This window comes from Acipenser ruthenus, chromosome 10 (assembly GCF_902713425.1).
Source record: "Acipenser ruthenus chromosome 10, fAciRut3.2 maternal haplotype, whole genome shotgun sequence".
Classification (NCBI taxonomy): Eukaryota; Metazoa; Chordata; class Actinopteri; order Acipenseriformes; family Acipenseridae; genus Acipenser; species Acipenser ruthenus.
The window spans coordinates 41307878-41328275 of record NC_081198.1 but is presented as its reverse complement, the minus strand read 5'-3'; the positions used below and the strand labels follow the sequence as shown (position 1 = coordinate 41328275).

The 20398-nt window shown below is 36.5% G+C and overlaps 1 protein-coding gene across 2 annotated transcripts in view; it reads left to right on the top strand.

Moving 5' to 3' along the window:
* LOC117404907 (myosin-IIIb-like) overlaps positions 1-20398 on the top strand; it is a 94040-nt gene that overhangs the window by 62737 nt on the left and 10905 nt on the right. For both annotated transcript variants that reach the window (XM_059032268.1, XM_034924236.2), the window contains exons 26-31: positions 1682-1793; positions 2743-2905; positions 3057-3137; positions 4803-4917; positions 5964-6024; positions 6861-6972. In XM_059032268.1, coding sequence (XP_058888251.1) covers positions 1682-1793; positions 2743-2905; positions 3057-3137; positions 4803-4917; positions 5964-6024; positions 6861-6972 — 644 coding nt within the window. The remainder of the gene's footprint in view (positions 1-1681; positions 1794-2742; positions 2906-3056; positions 3138-4802; positions 4918-5963; positions 6025-6860; positions 6973-20398) is intronic.

The following is a 20398-nucleotide window of genomic DNA, read 5'->3' as shown; positions in this document are numbered from 1 at the left end:
TCTTTCTATTGTGCTTGATATCCCCAGCTAGAATCTTTCCGTCTCAACCACAGCCAGTTGCTGCTCCTTTCTGCTGCTTCAAATAAGTTCTTCACTGCGATGCAATTCTTGGCCACTGAACCTGACATCTCTGAGAAACCGGGTTTTAGAGTGTGCCATAAATCCTCGACAACCCACCTCCACTGGGTAAACCCAGACTCTCCATCCTTGCTATTCCGCTTCAGCAGCTAGTTGAGCATACCGAAGTTTCTTCCTCTCATACGCCTCATCCACAGCATCCTCCCATGGCAATGTTAACTCTACCAGATGAACAAGGCATGCTGATCCAGACCACAACACAATTTCTGTTCAAAGGTTAGTGGTGGCAATCTCAGGTGGAAAAATAAGCCGTTGACCAACATCTGCCAGCATTTTCCAGTGTCTAGCAGCTTCCAGTTGTCCTGGGTGAGGTTTGGTTTTAACACCTTTCCTTGGTGGTTGCCTCCCTGGACAGAGGAATATTGTCTTTTGTGTGTAATGCTTTGATGGAACTGGTGGCAAATTATTGGTCATGTTACGCTTGTCTTCCAATGCTAAGGCCAAACATTGCAGCACCTGGTCATGGCGTCAAGTAAACCTTCCTTGGCTAAGACCCACTTTACATCCTGTCAAAACATGCCTTAATGTTGCAGGTGATGAACACAAAGGACATGAGGGATCCTCACCAACCCAGAGGTTTAGGTTATGTGGTGATGGGAGAACATCATATGTTGATCTGATGAAACTGATCCTGCTCTGTTCCATTGTCCATAGGTCTTGCCAGCCTATCTTGCATTGTTCCACACTCTCCCATCTCATCCATTCTCCCTGCTTGGCCTGGAAAATGGCCTTTACACACCTCATCCTCTCCTCCTGCTTTTGCATCTCATTGACTACCAGCTTCCTCCGTTGAGCTGGGGTTGCCTTGTGCCATGTAGGAGGAGCTGATCTGAGACCAAGACCCCCTCTTCCATGCTGAATTTGCCCCATAATATCACAGATTCGAAGGGCAGCCTTTGCATCTTCCACGGCTTTCTTTGTCACCCACTTTCTTCCAGTTTTCAACACAGGTGCTGCCTCCCTTATGCATTTGTCACATGAATCTACTAATGTCATTTCCAGTTGGACCTTTGCGCACTTAAACTCCTTGGTTAGAGTAGAGACTGGTAGCTGCAGTATTCCTTTACCATAAAGTCCCACTCTACTGAGGCAGTGTGGAACCCATCCATTTCCTGACGTATGAACTGATTAAAGCTTCCAGCTTCTCAACTGTTGTCAAAGAAACCTCATACACAGTCAGTGGCCAGAGCAGCCTTGGCAGTAGACCAAACTGAAAGCACCAGAGTTTCAGTTTTCCCAGTAAAGCACTGCTGTCTTACATATACAGTGAGAATTGGTAATTTTGAAGGAACTTGGTAAGCACATTCTTTAGCACATTGAGTATCAGAATCTGGCCATCTAATAAGATGCTTGTCAGCATATCCAACTGCTTGATTCTTTCTTTAAGCTGATGAGGTATTTGGGATAAAAATTAATGGCAGAATAATGATGGCCTGCTTTTTAATTTGTTAAACATGTTTTGTTTCTATTGGGAAAACCTTTATTACATTAAATGCATGCGCTGCAATAATTTCACTCCAGCTTTGTTCTTCCTGTCTGTTAGGTATTTCTACCTTGCCTTTAGGGCACACCAGATGCCTGCAACAACCAAGGAAAACTGTATTGCCATTCTGGAGAAAGCAAGACTAGACAAATGGGTGCTTGGAAAAACAAAGGTAAAAGCAATTTGGGGGCATTGTTCAGTGTTATTCATTCTTCAGTGATGACATCTCGGGATTTGTTCAAATCTACTGTCCACTTGAAAAAAAATGTTTTGTAACCGATACTTTTCAAAGTCAGTAAATACGTTATCACATAACAGTACAAGCTGGTGTTAAATCAACGTTTGTTAAGATTTGCAAATTGTTGACACTGTTTTTAAGCGTATGTGTGCCGGGGTACACCCTGCCCCTCTGTGTATTGTATTGTATTGTTTTGTATTATTATTATTTGAATGTACTGTTTATGTATGTAAAAACACATTATTTTATTTTTAATTGTTTTGCAGTGTGGATGGGGTTAAACTTTCCCATCCATGCTAAACCCATGCAGAATGTGACCCTCTCCAGATTGATTAATTTATTACTAATTTGGAGACAGTCAGATGTATAACAACCTGCAGCTTTGGCTGATCGAGGTTGAGTGTGTATATAAGTTAGTCAGCTAAACAGTATTAGCATCCTGGGCAAAGTATCTGAACAAATGATAATTACCAGTATGTGGAAATGGTTTAGTTGGGGCTTGACAGTCAAATTGTCTTAACTACATTGTATTTTTGAAAGGAGAAAATCTCATGTTAATGCTACAGAAGTGAGAAACAAATAACTACAGTTTCTAATTGACCTTACCTTAATTATATTACTAATTTAATTGCTTCTGGTTCTTTAAAATGAACTGGTGTTTTCTCACATAAAAAAAAAAAACAGCAGTTATTTGAAGACTGTATTAAACAAAAAATGTTAATTTATTTTAACCTATATTCACTTGATCTCATATAATGGAGTTTAGTACAAAACAGTAACATTTGTTTATAGATTTTATTTCAAATGAGATGATATTAAGTTGACATGAATGTACAGCCTGCAACATAGGGTTTAAAAAACAATTGCTTATCTTTTGCGTTAGGTCTTTCTAAAGTATTACCATATTGAACAGCTGAATTTATTGCTCAGAGAAGTCATCGGCAGGGTTGTTGTGATGCAAGCGTACACAAAAGGTTGGCTTGGGGCTAGAAGATACAGGAGACTGAAAGAGAAAAGAACATGCTGTGCCATCATCATTCAGTCAGGTACATGGCAAACTGCTGCAAGCTTTTTGTTAAAGCAAAGTTGTTATTTTGAATGTAATAATGTTAAATGATCTTTTCTCCAGCGTGCAAAAAATTGTTACCTTCAATCAGAGCCTTCCGATGTGTTGTAGTAATACTGTTTTCCCTATAGTCTGGAGAGGATTTGTTGCTCGTCAAATTCTCAAGCAGCTGAAAAGAGAAAGAGAAGAGGCTGCCATTTGCATACAAGCAGGTAATTAAACACTTGAAACAACAATACAAATTTGATTATATAAAAGCTTAATATGTGAGCTATAAACATACATAACTTAGCATACATAGCATACATCTGATTTCACAGTAACTCAAACTTAAAAGGAAAACGCATAAGGGCTATAAAGTTTGAGGTTCGATAAAATGCTTTTTTGATCTCAATAAATCTCCCGTGAAAAAAAAGAACAGTAATAATTAATTAATTATGTATGAAGAAAAGCTTTTGAAAGTATGGGCAGCATTTGGTGTACATGTTTCAGGAGAACAGTGCATATTGAGATCCCTTTTCCTTTCATCTCTTTCCCAATAAAAGCAGCAGTGGGGCTTATCCCTTCTGTTTCCTCATAACTTCCTCTCCGAATTCCCGGTCTATTACAGCACTTTCGCATACCAGAAACAAGATGCCTTTTCATACTGTCAACCTTTTCATCTGAAATGTAAATTAATTCTTACTCGGTACGCTTTGACAGAGATCAAAGTGGGCATATTAACCTTAGCAAGCCTTTCCTTCATCGTGCTGAGCTCCCAAGACTGCTAGGTAGTGTTAGAAGGCTGGCCTGAACTGTTATCTGTAGCTCTCCTCCAAGCCTCCCCCTGTCTAGAAGAGCAAACATTTAAAACACACTTGTTCCTCTGGTAAATTACCTTATTCAGACACTAAACAGTGTGAAAAACCAAGTTCCTGAATAATGTCTAATGGCTTGCTCCAGATCAGCTGTTTCGCTTCTTCTTTAAATTGTATTTCTTTCTTTCTGAGAGGCTTCATTTGGCACTCAGGGTATTGTTAAAGTGATACTGACAGATCTGAGAGAAATGAGAAGCCTTGTTCCTGATAGAAAACTCTGACTCGTTCAAATTGTTCGTTTCTTACAGCTTAGCCTTTGAGGTAGGCCAGATTTGCATTTAAAAAATAAACAGACGCCTTTCAAATACATGAGCTGGTGGCCTGGAGATCTCTGTGGACCCAGGGAGCTCACACACCATCGATCAGATTAAAGCAGAAAAAATAGACTTTTTTATAATAATGTACTTTAAATTTCTTCCTGTGTATAATATTACAAACATAATACTACAAAGCCCTTTAACAGTCTTATTTACATGTACAGAGAAAAAGAGAAAAAATCACAAGACAAGAACTTCCTTCTTAAAGCACAGCCCTCCAAAATTATGCCACTGCTGCAAAAAGTGATGTTCAAGAAAATATTAATATTTATTTACTGTACTAAATATTAATATTTTCACTGAACTTTTTTGGATTATCTATGGACTTTGCCAAGCAGAAACCTCGATTAACTTGTGCCATTGGGAAAATATCTAATAATGAATAACTTCCTTTGTAAAACTTGTGATTATTTTTAATAACTTACAGAGTGCAGAAACTGAATAATTATATTTAATTTAATGAAACATTTCACCGAATCACGGTGAATGATTTTATTTGGTGCTAGGTTTAGATGTTTTATCAGTTATAACAATTATCACATGATTGATGAAACCAGATAGAATAGTGATGCAAAAAAATATATGAAATATGTTGCTGCCCATCTGCTTAATTCTTAGTTAGTGTTGTTAAAGGTTATCTGACTTATACAAGATGTTATGAAAAAAAGATGACAACGAATTACTGTATTCTTTCATTTTACAGCTATGAGGGGACACCTTGCTCGGAAAAACTATGAGCTACTGAAGCAAAGTAATAACACACCAGTGAGTTCACAGTGCTTGGACTGTACCAGTGAAGCCAGTATTGAATATGTTTGGTGAGTTGTTAATGCTAATTCCACATGTTCAGCTATTATTTAAATTAAATTTTTTTTCCTATAAACGACATGCAGTAACATTAATTAGTATTCAAAGAAGTGTGTTGACTTATTTGTATTTTTGAACATCTCCCGGTCAACATAACATGGTTAAATGATTTATCCATGAACTACTTCACTGATAAATATTATCTCTGCTTAATTGTGGCACACAGATGTCAAAGCATAATTCAGTGTGTATTTTCTCAGCATATGGGCTATGTAGTCATTAAGAAACTATGTGAAAGCAGGGAAACAGATGAACAGTAGTGCAGATGTGCTCTCTGTGGATCACATTGTAAACGGCACTCCATTGAGCTTAGTGTTAGTTACCTTGCTGAGGTCTTGTAGTTGTGTTTCTTCATGTTTAGGGCTACTCAAAATCTGTGAACAGAATATTGAACGTGCCTCACAGTACAAAGCAGCCTACTGTTTATTAATTGTCAACTGACTTTTACAAGGCTTTGCTGTTTTATGCTGCCAACTTGTAGTATACTTAAAAAAAAATCTTATAAAAGCAAAAAAAGGTATTTTGTATTTTGTAAACCATTTGCATTGTGTTCAGCATATATTTGTTGGCAGCAGGGTTTCTAATACATCTTTAGTACTAAAAATAAATATAGGAACTAAATAGGCAAACAAAGTTGCTTCCTGTTAGAACAGAGAACACAGATGATTGTATTTAATGCTACTTTTGCTAACTTTGCTAATGTAATACTATTTGCAAAACCAACAATCAATAATATATATATATATACTGTATATAGTATACTTACAAATTATTATATGTCTTTTTGGAGTTCTCTTGATGTTTACATGCTTATTCCTGAGTGAGGCTACCAGATAGCTTGACTTTACGAATTGTGTTTAATCAGTATAGAACTCACCCATATGTAACACTTTTGACATAAACTAAGTACATTTTTTCTTTTACTGAATTCTTCTCTTAAGTTTTAGGTACACATTATTCTTGAAACTAATCTCAAGCCTCTTTATCTACTCTTCAGCCCTGACACCCTTAACAGAACCAATTCAATAGCTGACTGTCACAGCAGGCAACTAGAAAAGGTAAAATTAATTTTATGGTAACTTTAACTGAGAGCACATGGGATCTGTAGTGTGGGATGTTGCTGATCTCACAGCAGCCTGGCCAAAATATCCCAACTTGAAACTGCTAGAGCTGTGTTTTGAAGTCCTCGAGACAAAAGACACACACAAAAAAAAACAACAAAACTTTAGTTCTGTGGAGAGACAGGGTGGTACACTGAATAAGAGAATCAAAAGGCTGGAAATTCATGGCTGAGAATAAATGCTAGCAGTTCCCTGAGGTGATTTGTCTTTGCGCTTCTCTTTCTACAGATGTTAGAGCCCCTTTTTTTAGTACAGACCTGAGGTTCTTTGGTAGTACTTTGATATCCTGCTCGAATTCAATATGTGAAATAGAAGAGTCACTCTGTGACTTGGAGCACATCGTGGTCTTTGAAGTCTGATCCAATTTTTGCTGCTCGCCATTTGATGTTGAAAGGATGAAATGAAGAAAATGTACAGTTTTTGCCAGTAACTCTGCTAAGCATATGTAAGATTAAAAAAGCAAAATCCTTTGGAGGATGTACTTAGAAATGTTAAGCAGATTAATACTTTCCTATAGCTCTTTTATTCAAAGATAAAATTTAATATGAGAGGAAGTCAGCAGATACTGTTATTTTCAATCTGCATGCTACCATATGCATATAAGTAAGAATACAAAAAATGCTTGCGCTGGTACATTTTCATGTGATTACCACTGTAAAGCATATTAGTGGTTATTAATGAAATGCTAGACAGAAATGCATGCTATCCTCAAAAAATGGCTTCAACACGTCTGACTGTAATTGTTGTATGCAAAATGTATTATTATTTTAAAGGAACCCCCTGAGAACACAGAACAACAGGTTCAAGTACACAGCCAAAACAGAAGAAAAACTGAAGAGACTCTAATGGTTTATGAAGAGATACATAATCCACAGTTGAAACAAGGTAAGTTCACGTTTTTAAACCATAAATGTTCAGTAAAATCGAAAACAGGATACACCTAGGCTTAAGAAAGGAAGCCATAAACCAAAACACATCAATGCATTAAATGTTTCTGCCTTCAAAGTATTTTAAAATAACAACCGATAGCACTATGAGGGATCATTTTCATAGTGCTTTATTAGGATGGGTCTCCTCCTTATTAATGTCTTAGCTAGGTTTAGCATGGCACCAGCTTTTCAAAGCATAGTCTATTACATGCATGCCTATTACAAAATATCTGATTATCACTTATAATAGACATACATAATAACAGTGGCATGCAAAGTATACAAGCCCTGATTTGTTGAACATATGTTTAGTTTGTGTTTTGCCCAAGGCATTGCATTTCATTATTGCCTGGTGTATAAATCAAGTTGCGAAGGGATCATGATCCCGGTTACTGAATAAACTAGTCGTAAGTCTGTGCCATTTAGGCTCTAAGGTGAGAGATCAAGATGGGATTGTATTAAACAGTACATATGGGATTATCTGGATTAGATACTATAATGCATTACAGACAGGTATCCTTGTGCTGAGAGTGAATGCTGCAGTGACTGGATGGGTCAGGATTAGTGTTAATGCAGTACAGCGAGGTAATGCTGTGCTACTGGATGTAGCTACATTTTCTAATACAGCCTAATGACGATATTATCAATCTTTGTGGGAAAAAACTGTAAGGAAGTAGACAGCATGCTAATAAAGTTTAGTTTAGCTGTTTAATAAATATGAAAATAATTAAATATTGTATATTGTAATATTAATGGACATTTTTGTATGCAAGCTTTTTGAATCCACTTTCAGGCCATTAAAAAAATAGAGAGATGCTTCACGATTATTTCATTATTTTCTCATGCATATTAATACTGGATATGTCTGAGAAATTTTCTGTTCTGTCATTCATGTATGTTTTAATAATTCTGATAATGACACTGAGGTAGTGTATGGATCTTTTTTTTTTTTACCTTAAAAGCTGAGGTAAATGCATGGTCCATTACTCCTGGAGAAAGCAATTTTCATGTATGTATTTTTTTTCATACTATTTATATAATTTATTCTCCAGTATACCATACATGCATGGATTTGTATATTTTCAGTGTAAGGAGGTGGAACGGCTTAAACAGCAAATTCATATTTTAATATAAATGGGTCAGGTAGTGTCTCGTAAGATACCTGCAGATGAAGTGTCTTGAAAGTGGTTTAAGGAAATGTAAAGACAGCAGTATTGTTTGTACCAGTAGTATTAAGGTCCTTAATTAAGATTATTTGTAAAACCTAGATTCCACAATAATTTAAGTGAAAAAAATGCACAAAACTATAAACTCAAATGTTATGTATGTATGTATGTGTTTATAATGTTGTAATGGTGTTAAAAGGGTAAGCTCCTGTTTAGATCATTGAAACAGGGCCCACAGCTTACAGAGTTACAGGCGTTTTATTTTTTACATTGGCAAAAACAAATAGGCCTCTGCATGGTATATGCTAAATGACAACATATGCAGTTTATACTGTTAATTATTTTTTTATGTATACAAATATTAACACTGTACAAGGAATTCATGAACAAAATAGCCAAGTTTTAGTTTCCAGAAAGTGAATTTATCAGATACATTTAAAAGTAATACATCTTTTGGGCTACAGTGACGCCTATTAATTATTTTTGTAACTGTGAAAAATCAACAATATTAATATAGTTAAAAAACAGGCATAATATAATAAATATAAAATGCCGTGAAGCAAACATCAGTGAAGCACTTATCTGTGCAGCCTGTTGGGAAATTCTAACTGAACGACGTTGTGTTCGATTGAGGCACAGCAGACATTATTCAGATTCAATAGGAGTTTAAATAATTTATTTGGTGACAACATAGCCTTCTGTTTAACCCTGTACTGGCCCTCTGCTGTAAATATTTCAAAACGGACATGGTTGTTCCCTTTGTTTACAAGTCAAAAACACTCTGTTGCGGTAGATGTTTCACAGTTACTGTATGTTTGGGAATAATACCTGTGTCTTTAAAGTCATCCTTCTATTGTGCAAAATCAGTTTGGAATTTTACGACAGGCTTCTAAACGTTGTTTATACTGGTTGGAAAAGGTAAAAAAGAAAAATTGTTTTGAACTGCTGAATCAAAAGATACAATAGCACAGTAAATGTAGAATATTCTAACATCATTGTTAAGACTAGATTCTAAGGATTTAATGTTGAGTTTTTATATATCTATAACAGTAACCTATAATTGACATCAGTCAGGTCACAAAGAAAACAAATCATGAAAACTGTATAGTATTGGGGTATCAAATTATCAAATTGTAAAGTGTGTTACAAAAGCAATATATATATTATTATTATTATTATTATTATTTATTTCTTGGCAGACACCTTTATCCAGGGCGACTTACAATTGTTACAACATATCACATTATTTTTTACATACAATTACCCATTTATACAGTTGGGTTTTTACTGGAGCAATCTAGGTAAAGTACCTTGCTCAAGGGTACAGCAGCAGCGTCCCCTACCAGTGATTGAACCCATGACCCTCCGGTCAAGAGTTCAGAGCCCTAACCACTACTCCACACTGCTGCCCTAATATATATAACATATATAATTCCATCTAGGGTTTCTGTGACTTCATAAATTATGAGACCTGTAACTCACTGAAGAAGCCCATCTATTATTTTTTATAATACATGGATACCCTTGTGATGCTAATAAAGAAGACGAGGTTCACCAATACAGTTGTTGTTTTTTTTAAAACATAGTGTTTCAGTGCTGTACAGACGTTCTATGTCGTTATCCATTAGTGCTTCATCTTTATTTGGATGATTGCCTTTACCTTGTTTTAATTTGCCGTTCCTCTCCATTTTTTCTGTCTGAGATACAAATGTACCAGCTTTACATCATTTTTTTTTTGTTAATGTATTCTCATTTTGTTGATCATTAATGAACATTTCTGTACTGTGGGTGTTGTCGAGTGATTGAAAACGAGACATTTTGTGTTTGAATTGAAAGTGATGGTCTCGAGGAGTCGAATGGGTTAAAGTTCAAGTATATTTTCCTCTAGAGGAACTTTTTGACGTCACTACTGTGGTATTAGGCTTTTTTTCGAATGGTTCAGGATGCAAATATAGCCTTCGTCCATATATATATAAATAAATTATATATATATATATATATATATATATATATATATATATATATATATATATATATAATTATTATTTGGTTCTTAGCAGACTCCCTTATCCAGGGCGACTTACAATTGTTATAAGATATCACATTATTTTTACATACAATTACATTATTTTTTACATATTATTTTTACATACAATTACCCATTTATACAGTTGGGTTTTTACTGGCGCAATCTAGGTAAAGTACCTTGCTCAAGGGTACAGCAGCAGTGTCCACCCACCTGGGATTGAACCTACGACCCTCCGGTCAAGAGTCCAGAGCCCTAACCACTACTCCACATTGCTGTGTATATACAGTATATTTAATATTAATTATGGGGTATATATATATATATGGGGAAAAAGTTAATTATGGGGAAAAATTATGGATATCAATAGAATTCATATGTATGAAGGCATTAGATATTTTAAAAAAACCTAGTTTAAATAGTACAGCTAATATAAGTGCAGTCATTTCAGTAGAAAGAGACCCATACCAATAAATGTTTCATTTACATTTACTATTAATGCATGAATGACACTTGTAAACATATCTAGGATGGCCAGATCAATGGAAGATCCCTCAGTCCTGTGGCTTTTGAACAAGACAGGCACCAGCCCCTATCTTGTTTCAAAAGAGCAAATGTATCTGATTAGTGTACAGTTGCCCTATAGCAGTCTCTGGGCAGGAAGCCTGACAAACCTAGCACTCCAGTACCTTAAATCATAGCAGGAGCATGGCAGGGTCCTGAGTGCTGGCATCATTATAGCATACTGTAAAGCACTTCATTTTTTCGTGCTACTGGAATGACACCCTCATGGCTGGGAAGATAACAGCTATATTTATATGTCTGTCATTGTATGTATTTAGTTATCTGTGTAAATTAAGTATTGATTTACATCAACTACTTTTTATGTATAAAATGATACTACCTCTACTTAAAAAAAAGTGGTACATTGTTAGTCTGAAAACTCACTGGTCACCTTTCATGAAACTATATAAAATACTGTACATGATGTTCAAGGCAGTAAATTTGTCTTTGGCAAGCAAACTGGGCGAGTCTGACAAAGACAGTTCTAGTGTTTGACTGTCTTGGCCTTATCTAGAGTAGATAGGATGGTATAACTCTGTATGCATCGAAGGCTCAACAGTGAATAAAGTTACATGAAAGGACAATAGGAAGAGGAGGAGAAAGGAATTTGATTTCAAGCAAGATTTAAACTTAAGGATGTGGAAGTGTGGAGTTTATTACAGTGTTCTTAATCCGCTTAATGTCATCTTAAGAAGTTAACAGGATATACATCTGAACTACTTATCACTACTGATAATAATTCAAAGTAGAACTTTGCTAATCTCCCCTAAACATAATTATCTAGAAAATGAACCTAAAGGGATTGTGATAGACCTTGCTTCACAAAGAGATAAGTCATTGGGGATCACGCAGTACAGATAAAAGGAGATGGGATTGTGTAGAAGAGTTTACAGAAACAGAGTCGGGTCCTGGAATTTAACCCTTTCAAGCAGTTTTTTTGTTAGTATTTCTGAACCACAGTCTAACTGAAATCAAAGAATAGGGTTTTTTAGACCGCGGCAGGCACATTTTTATTTTTTAAAGGATTTTTCCTGTAGCCTGTTGAGGTTTTTAGAGACCAGAAAAAATGCATTGCAGAGCAATTTCTATGGCTGCCACATTATTATATAATTTGTTTGAATATTGTATTCTGATTGGATGCCCCTGTGCTGAGCGAACCTCCGATTGGCTGAGTGTGGACAGCCATAATGTTGTCACCACTTGTACCGTACAGGCTATAGGGCATTTATGAAATGAAAAACCTTTTCAGTGGAATTCCAAATATGTGTGTGCATGTTTTATTTTTTTAACATTTCTATAATCAAACATCAGATTAAAAAAAAAAAAAATTCTACATTTTTGATCAATTGAAAAACTTTTTGTAAGATCTAGTGATCTTTACAAATAGTAAATCAAAATAAACAAAGACAGCCTTAAGGCTGATTGACACAGTGTTGAGATGTGAAATGCTGATTACAAGGGTGTCAGCTCCTCCCCTCCCCCAGCTGTAGGACATCACACACACACACAAACACACAGCCTACAGGAACCACTAGAGAATGTAAAACATGCCACACATAATGCTTAATTAACCCCTTCAGGACCACATGCTTTGGAACCTAACATCCCTGAGGTTGATTCCTCAACCCCTCACGGTACATTATATGAACTTCTCAGCAACCTGTTGCATTGCCTTTAGTGTGAGTATGCTCAACTGTGAAATTCTCAATTCTTTTCACTATATATATTATTCACTGTAAGAATTAGTTTCTTCCCTTACAAAGTTGTACTACAATATGTCATTATCTTCTGTATCACACTTTCAAGCATTATAATTGCATCTGTTCCAAAATAATTCCAAGTATTCAAAGATACTTCAAAAGAACAAGCCTAGATAAAACCCCGTCGAGCTGACTGTTTTTAGAAGCAGGTTTAAAAAGCTAAAGTACTTACAATTCTTATTTTTTATGTACATGTTTTATTGATATTCAAAAGGTGACCAAGGAATACAACATCTAATGTACTGAGTGTCTTCAAAGATATAGAATAGCCAGGCTTCCATTCAGATACTGTGCTTAAAGCTGACATGTCTTCAGTGTGCATCATTAACAGGCAACTCCATAACATCAGAATTAATGAAAATGGAAACCTGTATACATAAACACAACTTTGAATATGAATGTGTGATAAGAGATACTAGCCATAATGTCTCCCATAAAATATTTATATGAAATCATATCACAACATCTTTGCCAATCTAAGTTGCAGTGCTGGAAGTGCAGAATTTGGGTTGATGTATCACTGCCACTCTGCCCCTCTTTGGGGAGTTGAACCTTGAAGAATATAAATGCCCCTGAAATGAATGGATCAGCTCACCAGTTATCTGGGGGGCAATCGTTCACTCATTACACAATCTTATTATAAATGTGTTTCTCTGGTGGTGTCATACAAAAAATAATAATTAATTCTGTAAGTACAGTGTACTATAAATGTCCTTAATAGCTCCATATGTGTGTGTGTGTGTGTGTGTGTGTGTGTGTGTGTGTGTATATATATATATATATAGAGAGAGAGAGAGAGAGAGAGAGAGAGAGTCTTTACCTGGTTAAATAAAGGTTTGAATTGAATTTGAATTGAAATGATAAAGGAAGTAGGGATGGATTCAGCCAAAAATCACAGCGCTGCTTCATTCAAGTCCTGCATTATTTCTCTATTTATTAACCTTATCAATCAAAAAATAAATAAAAATTAAACTATTGTGTTACATTTCATAAGCCCTTAATTGCCAACAGATACATGCAACACTTCTGCACATATAATCTACCACTGTCACCACAGAACAGTGAATCTACCCCATAGAAAAGTATAGAACTGAAGAGGGGCATTACACTGCAAGCACCTGGTACCTGGTCAGCACAGTCTGGAAGATTTTAATCCTTTCTAAAAAGATAAGAAAGATAAACTAAGTGGGAACAAAGTTAGTATAATTGCATACCTTCAACTTGAAGCCACTGATTTAGAATCCTGTTCATCATGTGGGTCATTGAGACAATCAGAGCATTATTTCATTGTAAAACACCTCCAAATAATAAATACATACATTTTAAGTCTCAGGCATACTGATTTGTTACAAAGAAACATGACAGGGGCCAGAGGGAATGTTTAGAATGTTTTATAAGTTCTTCAACATGAAGGATTGTTGAAAAGTCAATGCAAAGTCAAATGTTAGAGGGATGATTGATTTCAGTGTAAAATATTGGTTGTTAAGTAACAACATCCTATGTCTGCTTTAGTGCAAAACAGATGCAGGGACTGCCCTTTTGAGTATAATCTTGAGAACCTTTTGCTTTTCCTAGTGTTCTGTATAATTCAAAGCATATGGGTTTACTGTTTAACAATAATGTCCAAAATGAAGACATGAGTAATGAATCACAGAGCCAGAGAAGGATGTTTATTCTGGTGGATATTGTTTGCTTGTTTGCTCCCACTGCATTGTGTATGTGTGTGTGTGGAGAGAGAGAGAGAGAGAGAGAGAGAGAGAGAGAGAGAGAGAGAGAGAGAGAGAGAGAGAGAGAGAGAGAGAGAGAGAGAGAGAGAGAGAGAGAGAGAGAGAGAGAGAGAGAGAGAGAGAGAGAGAGAGAGAGAGAGAGAGAGAGAGAGAGAGAGAGAGAGAGAGAGAGAGAGAGGTTCTGGGCTGCACATGCCTCATTTAGACATCAAAGAGTTACACTGATGATTTTTCCTTATAATCCATGCCTTTTGGTGCAATGCTCTACTCCATCTACTCCATCTGAATAAACAAAGCCCAAGCGGTTAACTGTGGTCTGGGAGAAATCAGGTGATCCGAGCACATGGTTTGTTGAAGAAAATCAATATAGCTTCCACTTCTTCTGCTACAATCCCTTTCAGCAGCTCTTTTATGTTGTTTTTGAGGAGAGTTCAGATTTAAGGGATTTAGAAATGGTATGGAGATGTACTGCAAATGATCACTTTTCTTTGTAAATTAAAGAAAATCTTAAAAGAATCAGTGCTTCTTTTTTTTATCTTGAAATGCAAACATTTACATTATGTATCTGTGAGGACTGACAAAATACAGCAGGTTTATTTTTCTGCCAAAGAAGATTGATTTTGCAATATATCCCTCCGAAATCTACATTCAACTGGTACAGCGTAAAATTTGGTTAGAATAAATACGAAGTGCCTCCATGCCTCCAATAAAAAATTATTTAGGAAATCAACAAGACTCAGGTCCAAACAAAATAAAAAATAAAAACATACAGAATTACAAATGTTACACTGTCCTTTCTGGGTAATGTTTTTACCAGCCACAATAATCACCCAAACACAAGCTGCATTTTCTCCAAGGTTTGTAAATAGGTTTATAAGTTGACTAATAAGCACTATTTCTCAGGTGATGTTAAAACTCACCTGTGAATGTAATAATTACAGGGCACCGCAGTCACCGCACTTTACTTTATGATAATATTCTCAAACAAACTTTCACAGCACAGACCAGGCTAAAAAATTACGTGACTTCTGTTTAATATTTATGTGAAAATTACATGATTTCTGCTTCATCTTTTTCTATAATTCTAAAATATATTTATTTTCATATTGTGACTGTCCCTTAAACTGTACTATGGTACTGTAACTGAAATATAGGGTCATTTTTCAACACAGCTTAATAAGGCAAAGTGAACAATATATCATGAATGCTGTAAAGCATTGGAAAGTTGAGCCTGTCTCTTTTTTTAGATGAACGTTATCTTTTTTTGAACAATGAGAGTATAAAAAAAGGAATGCAGTTTTAACACTGAAGGCAGTGTTTTGCTTTACCAAATCAGAAGGAAAAATGCATTTTTTTTAAAAGAGAGAGAGAGAGAGATAAAGGGTACAGTATTCTGTAATCGTGAATAAATAAAAAATAATCATTATTACTGTGTGAGCTGTCGGGACCAGGGAACTCCCTGGGCAATCCATAGCTAGGATTTGCAAAATCTACTTGGTGTTAAATAACACCCCCCCAAAAAATCTTGTCAGCTTTGATGTTTTAGAATTGAGATATGATGAGGTCTGTTCAAAGTAGTCTCGAGCATGTGGAAGTAAAGGCACAGTTTTAGTCGAGGTTAGAAAGCAGAGGAAAGGGATAATAGAGGACTGCCTTATGCCTTTATAACGTTGCAAGCAGCAGTAACATAACAAGACAATTCCTTATTAAAAAAACTAAACTGTGCACCAGTCCCCTTTCTAAAGGCTAGAGAGCCAAGTATTGCGGTTTGAAATCATATCATTTTTCTTTTTGTAATGATTATTGTATTATGTTGAAAATGTTTCAACCAATCGCTTTGCAGCATTGTCATCCTTTATCTGAGCATCATGCACCTGTTATTTTAGAACAATTGCAAAACTGCCCAGCAGAGAGAAATATAACACCAGCAACAACAACAAAAGGATAATAAGAACACTGTACTCTGTAAAAAAAAATGACCTGGCTGCATCTTTGCATTTTGATATCTCTCAGATGATGTCGCAGAACCAAGATTATCTAGGTCAGGGGTCTCCAACCCTGGTCCTGGAGAGCTCCTATCCTTTACATCATCAGTGGCGAAAGATCTCAAACACCTGTTAATCTTGACTAATTAAGCCAATAATTGGTTCAATTAAGTAATTGAGAGAATGGTTGAAATGAAAACCAGCAGCCACAGTAGCTCACCAGGACCAGGGTTGGAGACCCCTGATCTAGGTTATTGGTGATTGGTGTGTCACCAGTCAAATTTTATGTTCTACAAATTCTCAGCAGTCCACTTTATCACTGCTGCGACTTAGGAGTGCATTCCTGCAATCTTCTGGAAATCTTCTGGTGGAATGACCTTCTGAAAATGATTAGAGGGGCAGTAACTGGGGCCAGTTTTCTGTTTATGTTAAGACTTTGTTTAAGCTTTATATAGTGGTTAACTGTTTCTACTGCTAATGTCATTAACCTTTTCATATCTGGCAAAATCCAGCAGTACCCCTCACTTTGACCTGGGAACTAAGATGACTGCCATTTTAGGGCATATGACTTTTCTGCTTCCAGATGATAAAGGCCTAACACTTTGCAATATTGGTTTCATGCTCGGTACACAACTGTGATTCTCTAGGTCAAGTTCAATTGTACAACAGAAGTGCAAATTTACCACAGTGTTAAAGCCTCATACCTAGGGGTCTACTTAAATCATGGTAAATTTACGTATTTTTCGTGGGTAGGTTATGGAATAAAATTAGGATTTTGTGGACCTGTTTAAATATTAAATAAATCTAAGTAGACAATATTTCACAGCACTATAAAAGCCTAAAAATAGTGGTACTTGCTTCCTTACTAAAACAGAGTACTGTCATTTGTTAAAGGCAAGCATGCAACATCCCCCAGCAGTTGCTGCTGACATTCTCTGTCTGGTGTGGACTTGCCCATACATTGAGACTGCACGTCTGCATCCACTGAATTGGTTGGAAGTGTAAGGCAAAGCTTTGCCAAGTTATACAGATGCGGAAATCGATTAGAAACAGCCCCAAAACTCGGTTACACAAGGGCATCTGGCATACTTTAATAAAGGCAATATATGCAGCACGTTCGTTGTCATGTTTTTGTCCCATCCAATAATTTATTTTATTAGTACCGAGTCAAAACAAAGAAAACGTGCCTATTCGGGTCTAAAATTCTAAATGCGTTTAAAAAGTAAGCAGCAGGTTGTTTGAAGCGAGGTGGCTGCTTGATCGTACCTGTAGTACTGATTTAACTTGGCTACAACCGACAGGAATACTTTTTGTCTGCACGGACTTTCCAGTTTGTTTTCTGAAAGCTGTTTATTTTATGTTTTGTTCAGCAGCCTCTGTAGTAGCCTTTCGTGTAATGTGTGATTGTGAAGCTAAATAGCGATCGATCGTATATTCTCCAAAGACACATTACAAGATGTGCAAAACAATTACCTCCATCTGCATGTAAAGCTTTCTCTGGGAAATAGCTTGACACGATCATCAGCTGAAATATACTTTGCGTTTTTTGCTTTGTCGTCCATTTCTGGTATTTTACCTCCAATGCTGAAAACTAGATTTTAGCAACCTAAATCAAAACAATGCAGCACTGACTACTGTACAGTACAGGTAACACAAGCCAGTACAGACGCACTGATAGGCTGATTAAAACGTTGTCATTTGAACAGTAAAGAAGAACGTTAACCGCATTGGAGTATTTTTTTTGTAAATGTTATTTGTCTTAGGACGTTTTTTTTCCCTAAGTACAATACACACAGGCCGGCGAAGGAATAAAAAAAACTAGGTGATTGTCAAAAGGTCATAAATGATAACTCCAGTGTTAATCAACAAATCGGTATGTAGCATTGATATTGGCATTTTCAAGAGGTCGTTATGCCTGTTTCGTTATTAAATAATTGTGCTAATGTGATTTCCGAAATTATGTTGATTTATGAAATAATGTTAATATCTTAATCACTCTTGCTTCTTGTGACTATTTCTTTTGTTTGCGTGGGAATTTAAAAGGAAATCTATGTTAATTGTCGCAATTTATCAGGAGTTCATTTGCCCTTGGAAAAGGAGGGTTTTAATTAAAGAAAAAGTATATGTCACCTTGGAACAGTATTTAAGTTCTTTGGTGTCAAAAAATAGCATAAACAAACTACAGTATGGATTTTCTGGGAGTGGCAGCAACTGCAGCAGTAGTAGCAGCAAATGTAATTTTAGAGCTTGAGTGCAACCCTGAGATTGACAGACTCTGGCTGCAACGCCGACGACACAGAGAAAGGGTGTACAGGACCAGGGTTCATTTCTTAGATTTACCAGATGACGATCTAAAAATGTGATTGCGTCTGGATAGGGCAGCTATTGTCGACCTCTGTTAGACTCTGTGGGAGGACCATGAGTTGCCTACGAAAAGGGGCCGTGTCGTACCCCTGCATATAAAGGTGTCAGCAGCATTATCCTTCAATGTCTCTGGGTCATTTCAAAGGGTCATGGGTGACTTGATAAAGAGGATTAACAATTATATCAGTCTCCCACTTAATCAGGAGCAGCTACAAAATATTAAAAGGGAGTTGTATGACATCACTGGATTTCCCAGTAATGGAAGCCAGATTGCTCACACGTTGCACTCAAATCACTGCAGCACCATGCATACATATGTGAACAGGAAGGGGTTCCATTCACTAAGTGTGCAGATGATTCGTGATGCATCCTATAACATCTGGAACGTATGTGCAAATTTCCCAGGCTCCTGTCATGTCTTACGTTTTGACACGCTGTGTTTAATCATTAAGTTTTGACACGCTGTGTTTAATCATTTCAGAGACTCAGTACACCACAAGGCATATTAGTAGGTCAGTATTGCAAGACTACCTAGAAAATTTAATATATGTAGTGTAAAAGATCTTCACCCACTCGGGTTCGTTGCCCCTTTAAAAATAGACCCAGCACACAGAAATGGATTTTAAGCGCGGGTGCGCTATTTTTAATAAACACAAAAATCAAACAAAACACACAAAATAAACACCTAGCTCTGTACGAGCACTAACTAACACACAGGAACACCCTGGCTAACACGGGACAGCTACGCTGTTTCCCCATCCTTACAAAACACACTGGTTTTATACAGCACTTACTTTTTAGCTCATGACTGCCAGGAAGCAGAGCACACCTTTCTGCCTCCTTCTCCTCAGCAGCCTTGAGCAGACTAGCTGCCTCTCTTAAATACCCTGCACCTGGTTTTAATTTAACAATAGCTACCAGGTGCAGGGGATAATTAATAATAAAACAATTAACAAATCAATGAAACAATAAAGCAAAACAATTAAACTAAACAAATGTGCATTCTGCACATGTTTTCCACTCAGGGAGGCTTTAACCCCCTCCCTGCTGTGTTACAGTAGTTATGAAAATATTTTAGTCTTTTCTATACTTGTGGTTATGAATGAGATTTATTAACTTGTTTTAACCTTTTGTAACCTTACGGAATGTTTGTTTTATTGCTGAAATGATATACCGTTATTTTCACTCAGTGTAATGTTACTACCAAGAAATTATCAATGCAACTGTAGCCTATCTGAACTCTGGATACGTACATTATATGACAGCTGACCTCTACTGTAGATTTCATTTGAATTATACAAATAGAAACCTAAGAGTAAATAATTAAATCTTGGTATAGAAAATTAGATATTACAATAAAGTTTCCCTATGTGATTGCAGATTTGCATGCGTCCTTGGCTTTTAACACCTGTGTCTTATCCACACAAGAATGAACAGGCCTACAATAGGGTGTGATCAACCAGACCATTGGTTTACTAAAAATTAGGTTTTGGTGCCTCGACCAAATCAGTTGGTGTGCTTCAATGCGACCCCCAAACCATGGATCTTCGTAGCGTGTTGTGTCCAGGAGGAAGAAACATCTCATCTTGAACCATTGGAGCCTCCTCAGAATATTCCTCCCGGAGAAGCCGCCAGGGCCAGGGCTGCCAGGCAACAGATCATTGACATGGATTTTGTACCCTTGAGCAAGGTACTTTACCTAGATTGCTCCAGTAAAAACCCAACTGTATAAACGGGTACTTGTATGTAAAAATAATGTGATATCTTTTAACAATTGTAAGTCGCCCTGG